Genomic DNA, 12,786 nt, shown 5'->3' with positions numbered 1-12,786 from the left:
ATGAAGGCGCTGTTAATTACGTGGTAGGAACGAGGCTGTTAATTAGCGCTGCTGGGCGAACGGCAGTCTTGAGAAGGAGTTGGCGTGCAGTAGTTATGTGTAATCAGAGCAATCCAAACCCTGCTAAGGCTCGGGGTAACCGGCCAACAACCGCTCAGGGGTCAGCCAGCGCTGCCCAGAGCAGCTCTGCCCACAGAAAAGTCGCTCCCAGGACCAAAAAACCCCCGAAAAAACCCTTTCAACCCAGCACTGGAACAGGAGTCCCAGCCCAGAGCTGCCACCGAGGCACAGGACAGCGTCCCTGATGTGCTGAGCATCCCCCAATAACGTGTACCTTGCAGGGATAAAGGAACAGAGCAGGGATACCGAGGACTTGGCCGTTGTAAACTAACAATTGAGTTTTTTCTACTGTCAGCCCTCGTTCCACGCTGCTGCCGTCCTTTGGAGGCTCCCAGGCACTTGTGAACCTGAGATCAAGCCGTCTTTCCTCTCCCCATTAACTTCACATCGACAATTAGTACAGGAAGTGCAATAAAAGTTGCTAGGCTTTAATTACAGCTTGCGTTTTCCACAAGTTTATCTTACAATCACTCATACAAATGGCAGCGACCTTACAATTAAAAAAGCAGCCAAATAAACAAAGCCTTTGGAGACCGCTCTCAAAGCAGGGCGATTCCTCTCGCGCTTTCAACACAGAAGGGGCAGCCGGGTGCTGCTGCCTGCCACAGCCTCCCTCAGTAAAAGCGCTCAGGCTGCATCACTCCAAATCCGTGGCACTTTTCGGGCTCGGTTCCGGCTCACTGCACCCCAAACCGGTCCCTCGGGCCAAGCCCTCAGTGGCTCAGGGACTTCCTGCCCTTCAGCATGCGCCGGAGGATAACCTCGATGCCTGCCGGTGTGCTGATGCGCTTGATCCAGCCGTGGGTCCGTTTGCGCTTGCGGTTGTTGGGCTGGTACTCGTTCCCCCGCGCCTTGGTGCGAACCTGCTGCAGGCTCCACGAGGGCACCGGGCCGGCGAGGCCGAGGGGCTGCTCCCGGGACCTTGACAGGACGGACACCGCCCGGAGCTGGAAGGGAGCGGCCGCGACGTGCCGCAGGAGGAGCAAACTTGGCAGGAAAAGAGAAATAAAGAAAATAAATCAGCGAGGGGAGGCCGCGGCGCTGCCCCCACGGCCCTGAGGAGGCAGCGGCGCCTGCAGCCCAGCCACGCCGGAGGAAAACGAAGGGAATCTCCGCGGCAGCGGGGGTCGGGGTCAGGCCCGGCCCCGTTACCGGCCCCGTTACCATTACCGTGGCCCCGTTACCGTTACCTGCCGCCGGCGGCCCGCGGCCACAGCCGGCCCAGGCCCGCCGCCATCACTTCAGCCCTCCCTAGCAACGCCGTCCTCTCAACAACACCGCCCCCTATTGGCTCCTCGCCGCCAAGAGGGGAAATTGCGCATGCGCCCTGGAGGGTCCTCCCCCCGTGCCGCCGCGGGGGATGATGGGACTTGTAGTCCTGGGGAGGGGCGAGCCCTCCGCGTTGTTACCATGGCGACGGGCTCGGGGTTTGGCCTGGTCCCCCCCCAGGCAGTGTCCCCCTGGGCCGCGGAGGCTTCTCCCGTGGTGGTGCCCTGTCACAGCACGGGGTGCGCCTTCCAGCGGCTCCGAACGTGGAATAGTTGGAAATTTATGGGAAAAAGGACCCCCTGTCCCCCTGGGTTTTGCTAGGAGCTTGCGAGGTGCAAAGACCGCCTGGGCAGGGCATCCCCTCACCATCACAAGTCACTGACAAAACATAACATTTAGAGGCATAAACATAAAAACATAGCCTAAACATAAAACATAGCATTTAGAGGCAGCTCTAAATGCCGAATTATTATTCCTTGTCAAAATGGTGTTGCCACCACCAGCCCCTGCGTTTCTGTCCCTCTGCCGTGGCAGGAACATGAGTGACCCCATGGAGGCCCCGTCTCCATCCTCCCCCCCACCACCCCATGTCACCACGGCATTCCCCACTCACCGATTTACCCCAAAATCTGCACATCAGCCTGGCCCACTAGCACCTGGCCGCATTCCTCCTCTCACACACGTACTCTTTTCAGGACAGAGCAGCGTCGCGCACAGGGAGGACGATGAGGATTCAGCCTTCTCCTGCTGCTGGGCTGATGAATGTGGTTTTCAGCCTTTTACAGAGCCGGGGAATGAGGGGCAGAGAGGAGAAGGGGGGCCGGGTGGTGAGTCACTGATCGTCGGGGCAGATCTCCGCCACTCTTGCTGTCTGCTCTGATCATTAAAAATTGTTTTGCTGGAGGCAAGCTTGGCTGAATCGCCAAGAGCAGGCACCAGCTCTGGCTTTTTTCTTTTTTTTTTTCTTTTTTTTTTTTTTTCTGGACTGTTTTGTTGCATTCCCTCCAGAAGTCCATACCGGCAGCATCACGTGTTCAGGAGATGTGAATCCAACCCTCCCAAAAACATGGATGTGAAAAAAAAAAACGAGATACATTCATGATTTTCTATCTGTCGTGTCACAGCTCCTGGGTGCTGCGAGCTCGTGCTTTCTGTGCACGCTCACAGGTGCTGAGCTCCGACACACTCATGGGTTCTGGGAAGCCACAGATACCAAAACAGCGAGAAAACGGTGAAAGATTTCTCCTCCCTGCCAAGAGCAGGGATTAACGGCGAGTCCCGGTCACAACACGTTTCACAGGCACCGCACCGCTCAAACCCCGCTTGCTTTGGGGCAGCCGCATTCGGAGCTGGGGGAACCCCCCATTTGGGTTGGGAAGCCAAGGCCGGCAGCGGGCGGGGAGCTCGATAACTCAAATCCCTGGAGGGGGCAAAACCCAGCACCCATCCTCCTGCCCCCCTGCTCCTGGCAGGCCTCCATGGGCGGGCGGCTCGGCGGCGCTCGGTTCGGCTTTGACTGGCAAGTCCCCGTGTCTGTCATGCCGAAAGCCCTCCTCCTTAGGAGGGATTTAAGGGGCTTTCTATGGCTATAGACTACAAGGACAAATAGCACCCCCAAACCCCAGAGCTCGGGTATGAGGCGCCTCTCTCCGCCGGGGCTCATGGGGAGAGGATGGAAGGAGAGATTTCAGTCTAAAGCGGATGAGCTGAGCTGAAGGCACTGCTCCATCCTTCCCCCCACACAGGCGAAAAAATGTGATCGGAGGAGCCGAAAAGCTGAGCAGGCTGCCAGCGCTCGCGTCCTGCTCCCGCTGCCTCGGGCATCTCTCCCTCTCCCCCTTTGCCTCCTGCAGGAACAAGCCTTTCGTTCGCAGCCTCGACTCCTGACAATCCTTGTCGCTAAATGAGGTGAGCATCACGTTCCGTCTCCCTCTCCCTCTCTCTTTGTGCAGGGGACCTGGAGCCCAAGCCGCGATGTAGGGCATGCGCTGCAGCAGAGGGGAGGAAGGTGCTCGGCACGGGGAGCAAAATGGCCAAAGGAGCTGCCTCGAAGCTGACGGTCGAAAGGGATTTGAGAGGCGTTTACATGGGATTGCGGGCAGACAAGGGGAAGCAGCAGCTGCGGAGCAGCTCGCCGCTGTTTGCACTTAAATAGCCCTGTTACATGAGCGTGCTTTGAGCGCGGGGTTAAAAAGCTGCCCAGCAATAAAACTTAGGAACGGCTTCTGTTGTGATGCAATTGCAGTAAATTATTGCTGGCTCTGGAGGAAGACCTGCTGTTGCTATGTGCGTGTCAAATCTGCTTGGGTTTTTGGTTGGAGAGCGAGGGGGCACCTGCATGCATCGCTGCCCGGCGGAGGGGGCAGGGTTTTCTTCTTCCTTCCTCCTCGCAATGGTTTCTTCCAGGCTGCTCCTGGAGCCTGTAGGACATTTGCTGCCGGAGGAATCGGGCTGGCTTCCCTGCAGCTATGCGGTGGGACCACAGGCGAGCGTGTGCCATGTCAGGCTCCCCCTGGCAATCCGGGAGGTTTGGGAAAGCGGCGGGGTGAAGCGGCATGTCAGCCGTGGAGGTCAGGCACAGGTTACTCCGCTGTGCATTGCATAATCTTTTGTTTCTCAAGGTCTTCTTCCTTCCTAAAGAGAGACGTGTGGCAGGCAGCCAGCCCCTGGCTCCAGGCTGCTGTGTGTGCTACAGGCGCTCTGCTCTGCCTGCGATGCCGTTTCTCCACTGAATGTAATTTGTGTCCTGCAGGGCCCTCGGCAGAGTCCTGCCCGTGCCTGGGGACCCTGCACCCAGGGAAAGCGCAGGTTGTGGTTGCATCCCTGTGTATGCTGAGGATTTCAGGGCTGTCTCAGCGGTTTACTGTTCGTACGACCGATAAAGCCTTCCTGACTGCTTACTCCTGAATGTCCTGATAAAGCTGCTGTAATTGTATCAGGACGAGGAGGCTGAGTGTAACAGAATAAATCCAGGTGCTTGCCACCAGCTAAAGTGGCTGTTTCACATTCCCCCAGAGGGAAGTTTACTTTGCAGGACTGAGACTAAGCGGCATAAACATTTTCTTGTGCCTATCTGAGATGAGTGCTTAAACAGTTGTTGGCTTTACGTGTTTCTCGATGCCATGGTTTCTCCACTTTGCACTGAGTGAATGAATGGGAGAGGCTGGAAAGAGCATAATGACATTTGCCCATTCCTCAGGAGTGTCGTGTGTCATCATTAATACTCGCGAGCCCCGGAGGGAAGGGATTAGAGCTGAACAAATTATTATGGCAGGTCGGATTCTGGCTGCAGCACATCTCACACTCCTCTCCATGTCCCTGGCATCTCTCCTCCGAGGATTTGCAAGGAATTAGCAGATATGAAATCCCTGCTACTCCCTGCGGGAGTCCTCGGCTGCGTGTGGGGAGGGGACGGAGGTGCTGAGCAGTGGGGCTGCGGGGGCATTTGCGGCACAGGGGGAGCAGAAGCTGTTTGCAGCCATCAGCTCCTGCAGTAAACGATGCTTTTGGCTCGCTAATTGGGGCCAAGTGTTTACCAGGACTTCTGGCAGGGACAGGCTCGGTGCTGCTTATGGGGCCGTAACGGGGAAACGCACCATCCTTTCCTTTCTCCTGCCCATAATTTCAAGGTTCCCCAGCAGGGAGAGGACAGGAGGAGGATGTTTTTGTCATTTCCATCCCATCCTGGCACAGCCGAGGGTCACTGCGTGACCGTGCCCGCAGTGCTGTCGTGCCTTGGGGGCAGAGATGGTGTGAGCACTGCCCCACGGGCTTCATGTCAGCCCCACGAGCTTTATGTCAGCCCCACGGGCTCTACGGCAGCGTATCAGCCCCGCGTGGCTGCCTGTCACGTTACCGCGTCGGGCTTTCTGCCCTCCACCCTGCCACGTCGGATCTTGTCCCATTTTTCTCCAGCTGTGACATGGTGCCGTCAAGTTGTGTAAAATCAGAGGCGCTGCAGCCCAAAGTAGGTCAGTAAGTTGTTTTTCCCAGCTGGGCTGCTCATGGTGGCAGCAGGGAGGAGGCAAGGAGGATGAAGCTGGAGGACCTGGCGGTGGCATCGGTGCTCAGCAGGACGAGGTCCGGACCTGGGAGCTCCGTTGGCCTCCCCAGATCAATCCTCAGCATCCCTCGAGCCGTCAGCCTCGGAGATGGGAGCGTTTGCCTGGGGGAAGCGGTGATTTTTTTTTGGGGGGGGGGGTATCTGGATGCGGGTATCAGCTTGTGGCGATGCTCTTTGCTTTCCCAAACCTGCAGCCTCGCGGGCTGGCGCTGGGCTGGCGCCGCGCCTGACTCATTGTTGTGCCTGGCCTTATGTAACCGGTGCCGAAATCTCTGCTGGGGGCGGCGGTGGAAGGTAGCTGGGATGGAGCTGGGGGGGGGGAGGAAAGCAGCTCATTGCCATGGTTACCAGCAGCTTCGCAAAGTTCTTCCCATCCATCTGGTTTCGTTTGCAGCCCTTTCATCTGGCGGAGGGAACATCCCTTGGCGTTTCTGGCCGCGGCAGACAGCGTGGCGGGTGGGAGGCGGCGGGTGGGAGGTGGGAGACGGGCACGCCGTGCCTCCAGCCCCGGGGACGGAGCCTGGCGTCGGGGCACATCGCTTAACCTCCTGCCCCTCCGTTTCCTGCTCGGCCACCGAATGGCTCGACCGGGATGCGCTCCCCGTGGTCGGTTTTCTCAGCAGCAGAGCCTGTGAGAAGGGCTGCCACGTCTTGGACCGTGAGCTCCAGGGGGAGAAGAGCCGAGCGTGGGCATCTCGGGTCGGGAGCCAGGCGCTGCCCCGCTGGACAGCCCCGTCCTCGCAGAGGGAGCCACGTTCGTGCCCAAAGCAGACCCACAGCTGCCTTGGCGGCCCAGGATCGGGGCAGAGCCGGGCTCCTGGATCTGCCTGCAGAGCTCCCGAGCGCGAGAGCCTTCCAGCAAATCAATTCTGGAAATGAACAGGATGGACTAATTGAGTTAATCCTGGGAAGTTAATCAATGTCGAGTCGGTTTGGCCAGAAGTCCTGTTTATAATCCACGCAGAGATCATTAATGCCTTGTGAAATGGAGGCGCGCTGCGAGTCCAGGCTGTGTGGAAATCAGAGGGAGAAGCCACGCCGGGATGCCCAAGTGAGCCCGATGTGGGGACCGTCCCCGGGCTGCGACCACCTCCTGCCTTCCCCTGCCTCGATTCCCCGTCCGGCAGCACCGGGGCAGTCGCAGCAGATGCACAGAGGACGTGGGAGAGCCGGGGAGATGCACAGTCCTTGGCCTGCCGTGGCAGAGCTCGTGGGCCTCTCAGGGACTGCAGTGCTCGGGTCTGGCTGCTTTCCCCCCAGTTTTCCACCTGCCCTGTCTCCGCGTGCGTTGGGATGTGCCCTTTCGGCACCACCGTCTCAGAAGTGCTCGGGGATTACTGAGAACAGCCCAAGGCTGGCACCGAGCTGGTGCTCAAAAGCACGGCGAGAGCAGAGGCGTTCTCCGTCCCAGCGCAGAGGCAGCTGGGGATCTTCCAGCCAGGAGCTCCAGACAGCCTGGTGCCCGGCTCCGCGGGCTCCGCGCCGGTTTGGAAGCGCGGCTCAACAGCGCGCACCAGCCCCTTGCCCAGGACATGCTCTCACGAGGGCTGCGCTCAGCACCCAGCACACCGACACCTGCTCCTGCTCCATCCCCCAGCACGGGCTCCGTGAGAGCAAAAGGGAGGCTCTGTGGCCTCCCGGGGCGGTTGATTTGGTGCTGAGGAGCTCCTGGAGTTGCAGGACCCGAGCTGCACCCTGCACGGACATGCCTGTGTCTGCAGGGATCGCCAACGCGAGCCTGGGGACAAAACCACAGGGTGCTGGGACGGACGCGGCACAGCCTCAGCCCAGCCCCGTGCCCCACGTCCCCACCGCAAGCTGGCAGGCGCCGGAGCAGCTTTCCTAATGCTGGAGCTTTCTCCCCCAGGGGGGCAGAAACCGCGGCACCTCGTGCTCGCTCCTCCCCGCTGCGAGCGGCACGACGCAGGGAAGTCCCTGGCAGAGCCGGGGCGAGCACCAAACGCTGGCCTCTGTCCCGAGAGGAAGAAGGGAGCTGGCACGTCTCCCTCTGCCGAGCCACTCCGCCTTTGCCAAGGGAGCTGCTACCCAGAGAGGCTGCGTGCAGCGACCGGGCTGCTTTCTTCCAGGGGGAACCCCCCAGCCGTGCGCGGGGCTGGCGCCGGAGCAGGCGCGGGTGCTTTGGCTCTCTGCCGCCTGGGAGCTGGTGGGGGCCAGGCTGCGCGTGCGGGGGGCACCTGGGGGGCTCCGAGCAGGGTGCAGCGTCGCCCCTTTCGCCCCCAAATGCACCGAATTATCAAAGCTGCAAATTATCAGAGCCCTGAGCCCTGCCTGCCTCAGTTCCCCGGGTTGTTTTGCTCGTTCCCTCTCCTGCCCTGCCAGCAGCACGGCTGCGAGGCTGCCGGCTGCATTTCAGGCACTTGCTCAGGGAGTTCAGGGGCTGCTCCTGGCAGCGTAACCAGGATGGCGATGCTTAATTCCCCTCTGGGAACACACTCCTCCTTCCCTTCCACCCATGGGGGGGGCCACACTCAGTAACTTGCAGCCTGGGGGGGGCCGCCCGTGTCCCCCCAGCCCCCGACGCAGCTCGCTTTGCTCAGCAGCCCATCGGCATCAATAATTCACCGTGTTTGGCTTCGTCAATAATAAATGTGCATCAGCCTCGCGGAGAGGGGCAGCAGGAACAGCCCCAGCCCGGGGCATGCGCCCTCGGTGCCAGCCCCAGCCCAATGCCCCCAGCCCCAGCTGCAGCCACCCTGGGGGTCCCATCACCCTCAGCCCTCTCCAAAAGCCCCCCAGAGCTCAGAAACACCCCAAGCGCACCAGGAAGAGCAAGCATCAAAAACTGGGCTTGCCTCAGGGCCAGGGAGGATGGTGCTAGGCTCCCCCAGCCCCTCAGCCTCTCCCAGCTCTGCTGTGGGGCTGGAAATATGGGGAGGGGGCTTCCCACCCTCCAAGCCGCGTAACTGCCTCTCCCTCTGGTTCTTGCGCTCAGCCTCAATTTGCGGAGTGACTCTAATTAAAACCTGCAGCCCCGTTCCCTGTAATTTGCTAATCGCATTGGTGGTTTGGAGCGGAGCTGCACACACATATATATTTCATCAGGATAAATAATGCATTCCCATCGCCGAATCTCTCCCCGGCCCCACATTTGGTGCCAGAAATAGCTTTTTCAGTTCAGACGGGCTTTTCCTCGGGTGTTCCTCCCTCGGCCAGGGCAGGGCCATCCTTGGGGGCCCATCGCTGCCTGCAGCGCGCTGGGGACCGCGGGGCTTTGCAGCCACAGCGCGCATCACGCCCGGCTGGTGACAGGGACGTGGCCCAGACAAAGCTGGACGAGGGCGCAGGGGTTCCACCTCCGACCAGAAGCAAAACCGAGGTGGCTCGGAGGCGTTGTGGGTTTGGGGAGCACCAAACTCAGCCCCGATGTGGCCCCAGGAGCGTGCTCTGCCCTTCCTCGCACTGCCCTGGCTCTCGCCGCTCGGACTAACACCCTTCTCCTGCTTCCCCTCTCGCCCTGTGCAGGGAGCATAATGCTGAACAGCATCACCGATGGGCTCCTCTGCTGCCTGATGGGCAAGACGACCAACGCCGTGGGGCCGCTGGACAGCGTTGAGTCCGGCAACGGCTACAGCTTCATGGAGGTGAAGCCGGGGAGGATCCTGCGGGTCCGGCACAGCACGCCGAGCCGCCCGGCCGCTGAGCCGCCCGAGGAGCCGCAGGCGGGGGGCGCGGAGCGGGGCACGGTGCACTGCAAGCGCAAGATCACCCTGTACCGCAACGGGCAGCTGGTGATCGAGAACCTGGGGGACGCCGTCCGCTCCGAGATCCTGCACTGCCACAACGGCTCGGCGGAGCCCAACAGCACCGTGGAGCTGGAGCTCTCTGAGCTGGCCGGCCAAGCCCCCGCCGGCACGCCGGGAGCTGGCACGCCGGGAGCTGGCACGCCGGGATCCAGCGCCCGCGACGCAGCCGCGGCCCCCGCCAAGCGTCGGAAGCGCAAGCCTAAGAAAGTCATCAACATCGACTGCAAGAAGCAGATCACGAGCTGCAAAGGCACGCACGGCGATGTCGTCCTCTTCTTCATCCACGGCGTGGGCGGCTCGCTGGACATCTGGAAGGAGCAGCTGGACTTCTTCACCAAGCTGGGCTACGAGGTGGTGGCTCCCGACCTGGCCGGCCACGGCTGCAGCTCGGCCCCCCAAATCGCCGCCGCCTACACCTTCTACGCGCTGGCGGAGGACATGAGGGCCGTCTTCAAGCGCTACGCCAAGAAGAGGAACATCCTCATAGGGCACTCGTATGGGTAAGGGACACGCGGAGGCGTTCACCCCCACTGCCATCCTCCCCTTGGCAGCAAACGCTGGGCAAATGCCGGACAAAATGCCAGCAAACGCCGGTCAAATCCTGCCCCGCCGGGGCTGAGGAGCAGAGCAGGGGTTCGGGGTTTGCAGCCCTAGGTTGATCCTCAGCTCTGATCTCCTCCATCCTCTCGGTGCGTGTTTCTGGGTCCGGCTAATCCCAGCGCCCGCCCTGCTGAGCGCGTGGGCTAGCAAGGAAGCTGGTGGCACTCAGCCTATAAATAGAGTAAGCCTGAGAAAGTCAATTAGAAGGGGACTAAGCACTCAGAGCAGGCCTGGGAGGAGAGGGAGCGGAGCTGGGCAGGATTAGATCGGAGGAACGAGTGGGATGCAGCCTCCAGCACAGCTGAGCTGATCTCAGGGCGCTGGCGATGTCCCTGCTGTGCTGGGGGCTGCTTCGTGCAGGACGAGCTCGGTGCACGGTGCTGTGTCTCCCCGCAGGGTCTCCTTCTGCACCTTCCTAGCCCACGAGTACCCAGACCTGGTCCATAAAGTGATCATGATCAATGGAGGGGGCCCGACGGCGCTGGAGCCCAGCCTCTGCTCCATCTTCAACATGCCCACCTGCGTGCTGCACTGCCTGTCCCCGTGCCTGGCCTGGAGCTTCCTCAAGTGAGTCCCCGGCCCCGCGCCACCGCTGTCCCCAACAAGCCCAGCCCCGTGCGGGCTCCCACTTTTGGGGACCCCCCCAGCGCAGGCAGGGACACCGGCGTGTCCCCAGCCCATGCTCTAGCAGCACTGTGCCGTGCTGACCCCCTGCCCGTCCCGCAGGGCTGGCTTCGCTCGCCAGGGTGCCAAAGAGAAGCAGCTGCTGAAGGAAGGCAACGCCTTCAACGTGTCCTCCTTCGTGCTGCGCGCCATGATGAGCGGGCAGTACTGGCCCGAGGGCGACGAGGTTTACCACGCAGAGCTGGCCGTGCCCGTGCTGCTGGTGCACGGCATGCACGACAAGTTCGTGCCGGTGGAGGAGGACCAGCGCATGGCCGAGGTACGGGACGGAGCGGGGCTGGGGGGCGCGGGCTGGGGGCCGGTCCCGGCGCTGACGCCCGTCCCTGTCTCCCTCCAGATCCTGCTGATCGCCTTCCTGAAGGTGATCGATGAGGGCAGCCACATGGTGATGATGGAGTGTCCCGAGACGGTCAACACCCTGCTCCACGAGTTCGTCCTGTGGGAGCCCGAGACGCCAGCCGGGGACGGGCAAGGAGAGAAGAAATAAGGTGGCGGGGACGCGGTGACCGGGCTGCTCCGATGGGAGAGACGTTTCGGAGCGCAGAGGGCTTTACGAGCGCAGAGGGGCACGGCGCGGCCTGCCCTCGCCGGGAGCGGAGCTGATTTTCTTTCCCGGCCGCAGCCGGGTCGCAGGCTGGCGGCGGAGCACGGAGGCTCCCCCGGGCACGGGTGCGCGGGGCCGGCAGCGGGACCAACGGCAGACCCGGTCGCCGTCCCCTCGGGGACGGCATGGCAGCCGCTGGAGCGTCTTCATCCTGTTTCGTTGTAGTATTCTTTTCCTCACGCAGTGACCCCCTGGGGGGGGGCAGAGAGAGGATGCTGCGGGGGGACTGCTCCCACCTGCAGCAGCGCGGGACGAAGGCAGACGGGTCCCTGCAGGGAGAGCGCGGTGCCCCCCCCCCGGCGTCTTCCTCGCCAGGGCTGGAGGAGCTGATGTGGGATTGCTTTAAGGGGAAGCCAAAGTGGGATTTGCCTCTCTAACCCCAGTGGCGGGGGGGCGACGAGGCTGAGCTCTCCCCCCCAGTGCCACCGTTCGTGCAGTCGTGTCCCCAACCACCGCCGCTTTAGGTTACCGCAGCGCTGGCTTCCGCAGAGCTCCCCTCTCCCGCTGCTGCCGGGGCTCCTTGAGGTGCTCGGGGCTCCTCGAGGCGCTCGGAACCGCCACCACCGCGCCGCCCGCCCGCCCCGGCACCCGCAGCAACCCCGAGCACCGCGGGGCGGACGACGCAAACCGCGACCGAGGGCCGAGCGCTCGCTACCAGCACCGGCTCTGTGCACAACCCACGGATCCCGGGGCCGCTCCTTCCCTCCACGACTCGTGTCCCATATCCAGGCTCCGGGCAGGACCGAGAAGGTATATGGGATGTGCCGAGCGGGGACCCGGGCACCGCTGTGGGGTCCCTGTGCTCCCGGCCAGGCTGGGGGGCTCCGCGGGACCCCCGAGCGAGCTGGGGCTCTGCTCGGCACGGCTGCTCCCCGGCCCCAAGCCCACGCGCTGGGGATGGCCGCAGCCTCCCCGTTACCCCAAAGAGCAGAGCCGCTCCCCTCGTTGTTCTCTCCTCTTTTTCCCCCCCCCCATCTAAACCAAAGAAACAGCCAGGCCTGTTTGTCCCGTGGGAACCTCGCCCTCTGGGTGGGTGCAAGAGCCCCCCCTCGTTCCCAGCGCCACAAGTCAGCTCCAGGGGCTCCCGGCCATGCGGGGCTGCCCTAATCAGAGCTGGCACCCCAAAACCGAGCGATGGGGAAGAGGAAGGGCCCCTGGGAGCCGGCGCGGCAGGGACCGCGTGTGACGAGTGCCACCGCACGAGCCACGCTCCGTCCCCGCAGCCGCCCCCCGCCCGTGCCCACCACCGCAGCCTCCTGTCTCATAATGAGAATTTTAACGCCCTCAACCCGGGTGCAGACGCGTTTCCGCACGCCTACCCCGAATCACGGCTCTGCCCCCCCCCACCCCCCACCCCCCTGCTGCAATCCCTCCCCAAAAACGGGCCGGAGGCGACTGTCAGCGCCACGGCCCTCCACCCTCTGTCACCACGGAGTCTGTGCCGCTCGTACCGCCATCGCTTGCGCTAAGGCAAAGGCAAACCGCACCCCGCTCCCCCCGCCGCTGAGCCCCGCGCCGTGTTCGTGCCATTTCATACAGTAAAGCCGTGTTATATTCTCAGCCGTGTCTGACTCGGTCATGGGGACGCGCCGGGGCAGGGTCTGGGAGCACGGCAGCGAGGGGAAGCAAAGCCCGAAGCCACGGGGAGCTCTGACTCGCTCTCGCATCCAGCCCTGCCGTGA

At 62.3% G+C, this 12,786-nt stretch overlaps 2 protein-coding genes across 2 annotated transcripts; one reads left to right on the top strand and one right to left on the bottom strand.

The window, feature by feature from the left end:
• Window positions 1-521: 521 nt before the first annotated feature.
• MRPL34 (mitochondrial ribosomal protein L34) lies at window positions 522-1,469 on the bottom strand. The gene is made up of 2 exons (XM_083811160.1): window positions 1,311-1,469; window positions 522-1,107 (listed from the first exon to the last, which is right to left on the bottom strand). Exons 1-2 carry the CDS (start codon window positions 1,355-1,357, stop codon window positions 834-836), a joined length of 321 nt encoding a protein of 106 aa, XP_083667286.1. The 5' UTR covers window positions 1,358-1,469; the 3' UTR covers window positions 522-833.
• A 151-nt stretch (window positions 1,470-1,620) lies between these two features.
• Window positions 1,621-12,665, top strand: ABHD8 (abhydrolase domain containing 8). Its single transcript, XM_083811125.1, has 5 exons — window positions 1,621-3,297; window positions 8,936-9,716; window positions 10,213-10,383; window positions 10,543-10,759; window positions 10,838-12,665. The coding sequence occupies exons 2-5, from the start codon at window positions 8,944-8,946 to the stop codon at window positions 10,985-10,987; spliced, it is 1,311 nt and encodes a 436-aa protein (XP_083667251.1). The 5' UTR covers window positions 1,621-3,297; window positions 8,936-8,943; the 3' UTR covers window positions 10,988-12,665.
• The last annotated feature ends 121 nt before the right edge of the window (window positions 12,666-12,786 follow it).

This window comes from Anser anser (genome assembly GCF_964211835.1).
Source record: "Anser anser genome assembly, chromosome: 25".
NCBI lineage: Eukaryota > Metazoa > Chordata > Aves > Anseriformes > Anatidae > Anser > Anser anser.
Note: the sequence above shows the minus strand (reverse complement) of the source record. Positions and strands in the feature narration are given on the sequence as shown.

What these genes read in the sequence shown, in the direction of transcription:
- ABHD8 (XM_083811125.1), top strand. Translation starts at nt 8,944, where the DNA reads ATGCTGAACAGCATCACCGATGGGCTCCTCTGCTGCCTGATGGGCAAG. An exon ending in CTCATAGGGCACTCGTATGG is followed by an intron (nt 9,717 to 10,212) that starts GTAAGGGACACG and finishes GTCTCCCCGCAG; the next exon opens with GGTCTCCTTCTGCACCTTCC. An exon ending in CTGGCCTGGAGCTTCCTCAA is followed by an intron (nt 10,384 to 10,542) that starts GTGAGTCCCCGG and finishes CCCGTCCCGCAG; the next exon opens with GGCTGGCTTCGCTCGCCAGG.
- MRPL34 (XM_083811160.1), bottom strand. Translation starts at nt 1,357, where the DNA reads ATGGCGGCGGGCCTGGGCCGGCTGTGGCCGCGGGCCGCCGGCGGCAG. An exon ending in CCGCGGGCCGCCGGCGGCAG is followed by an intron (nt 1,108 to 1,310) that starts GTAACGGTAACG and finishes TTTCCTGCCAAG; the next exon opens with TTTGCTCCTCCTGCGGCACG.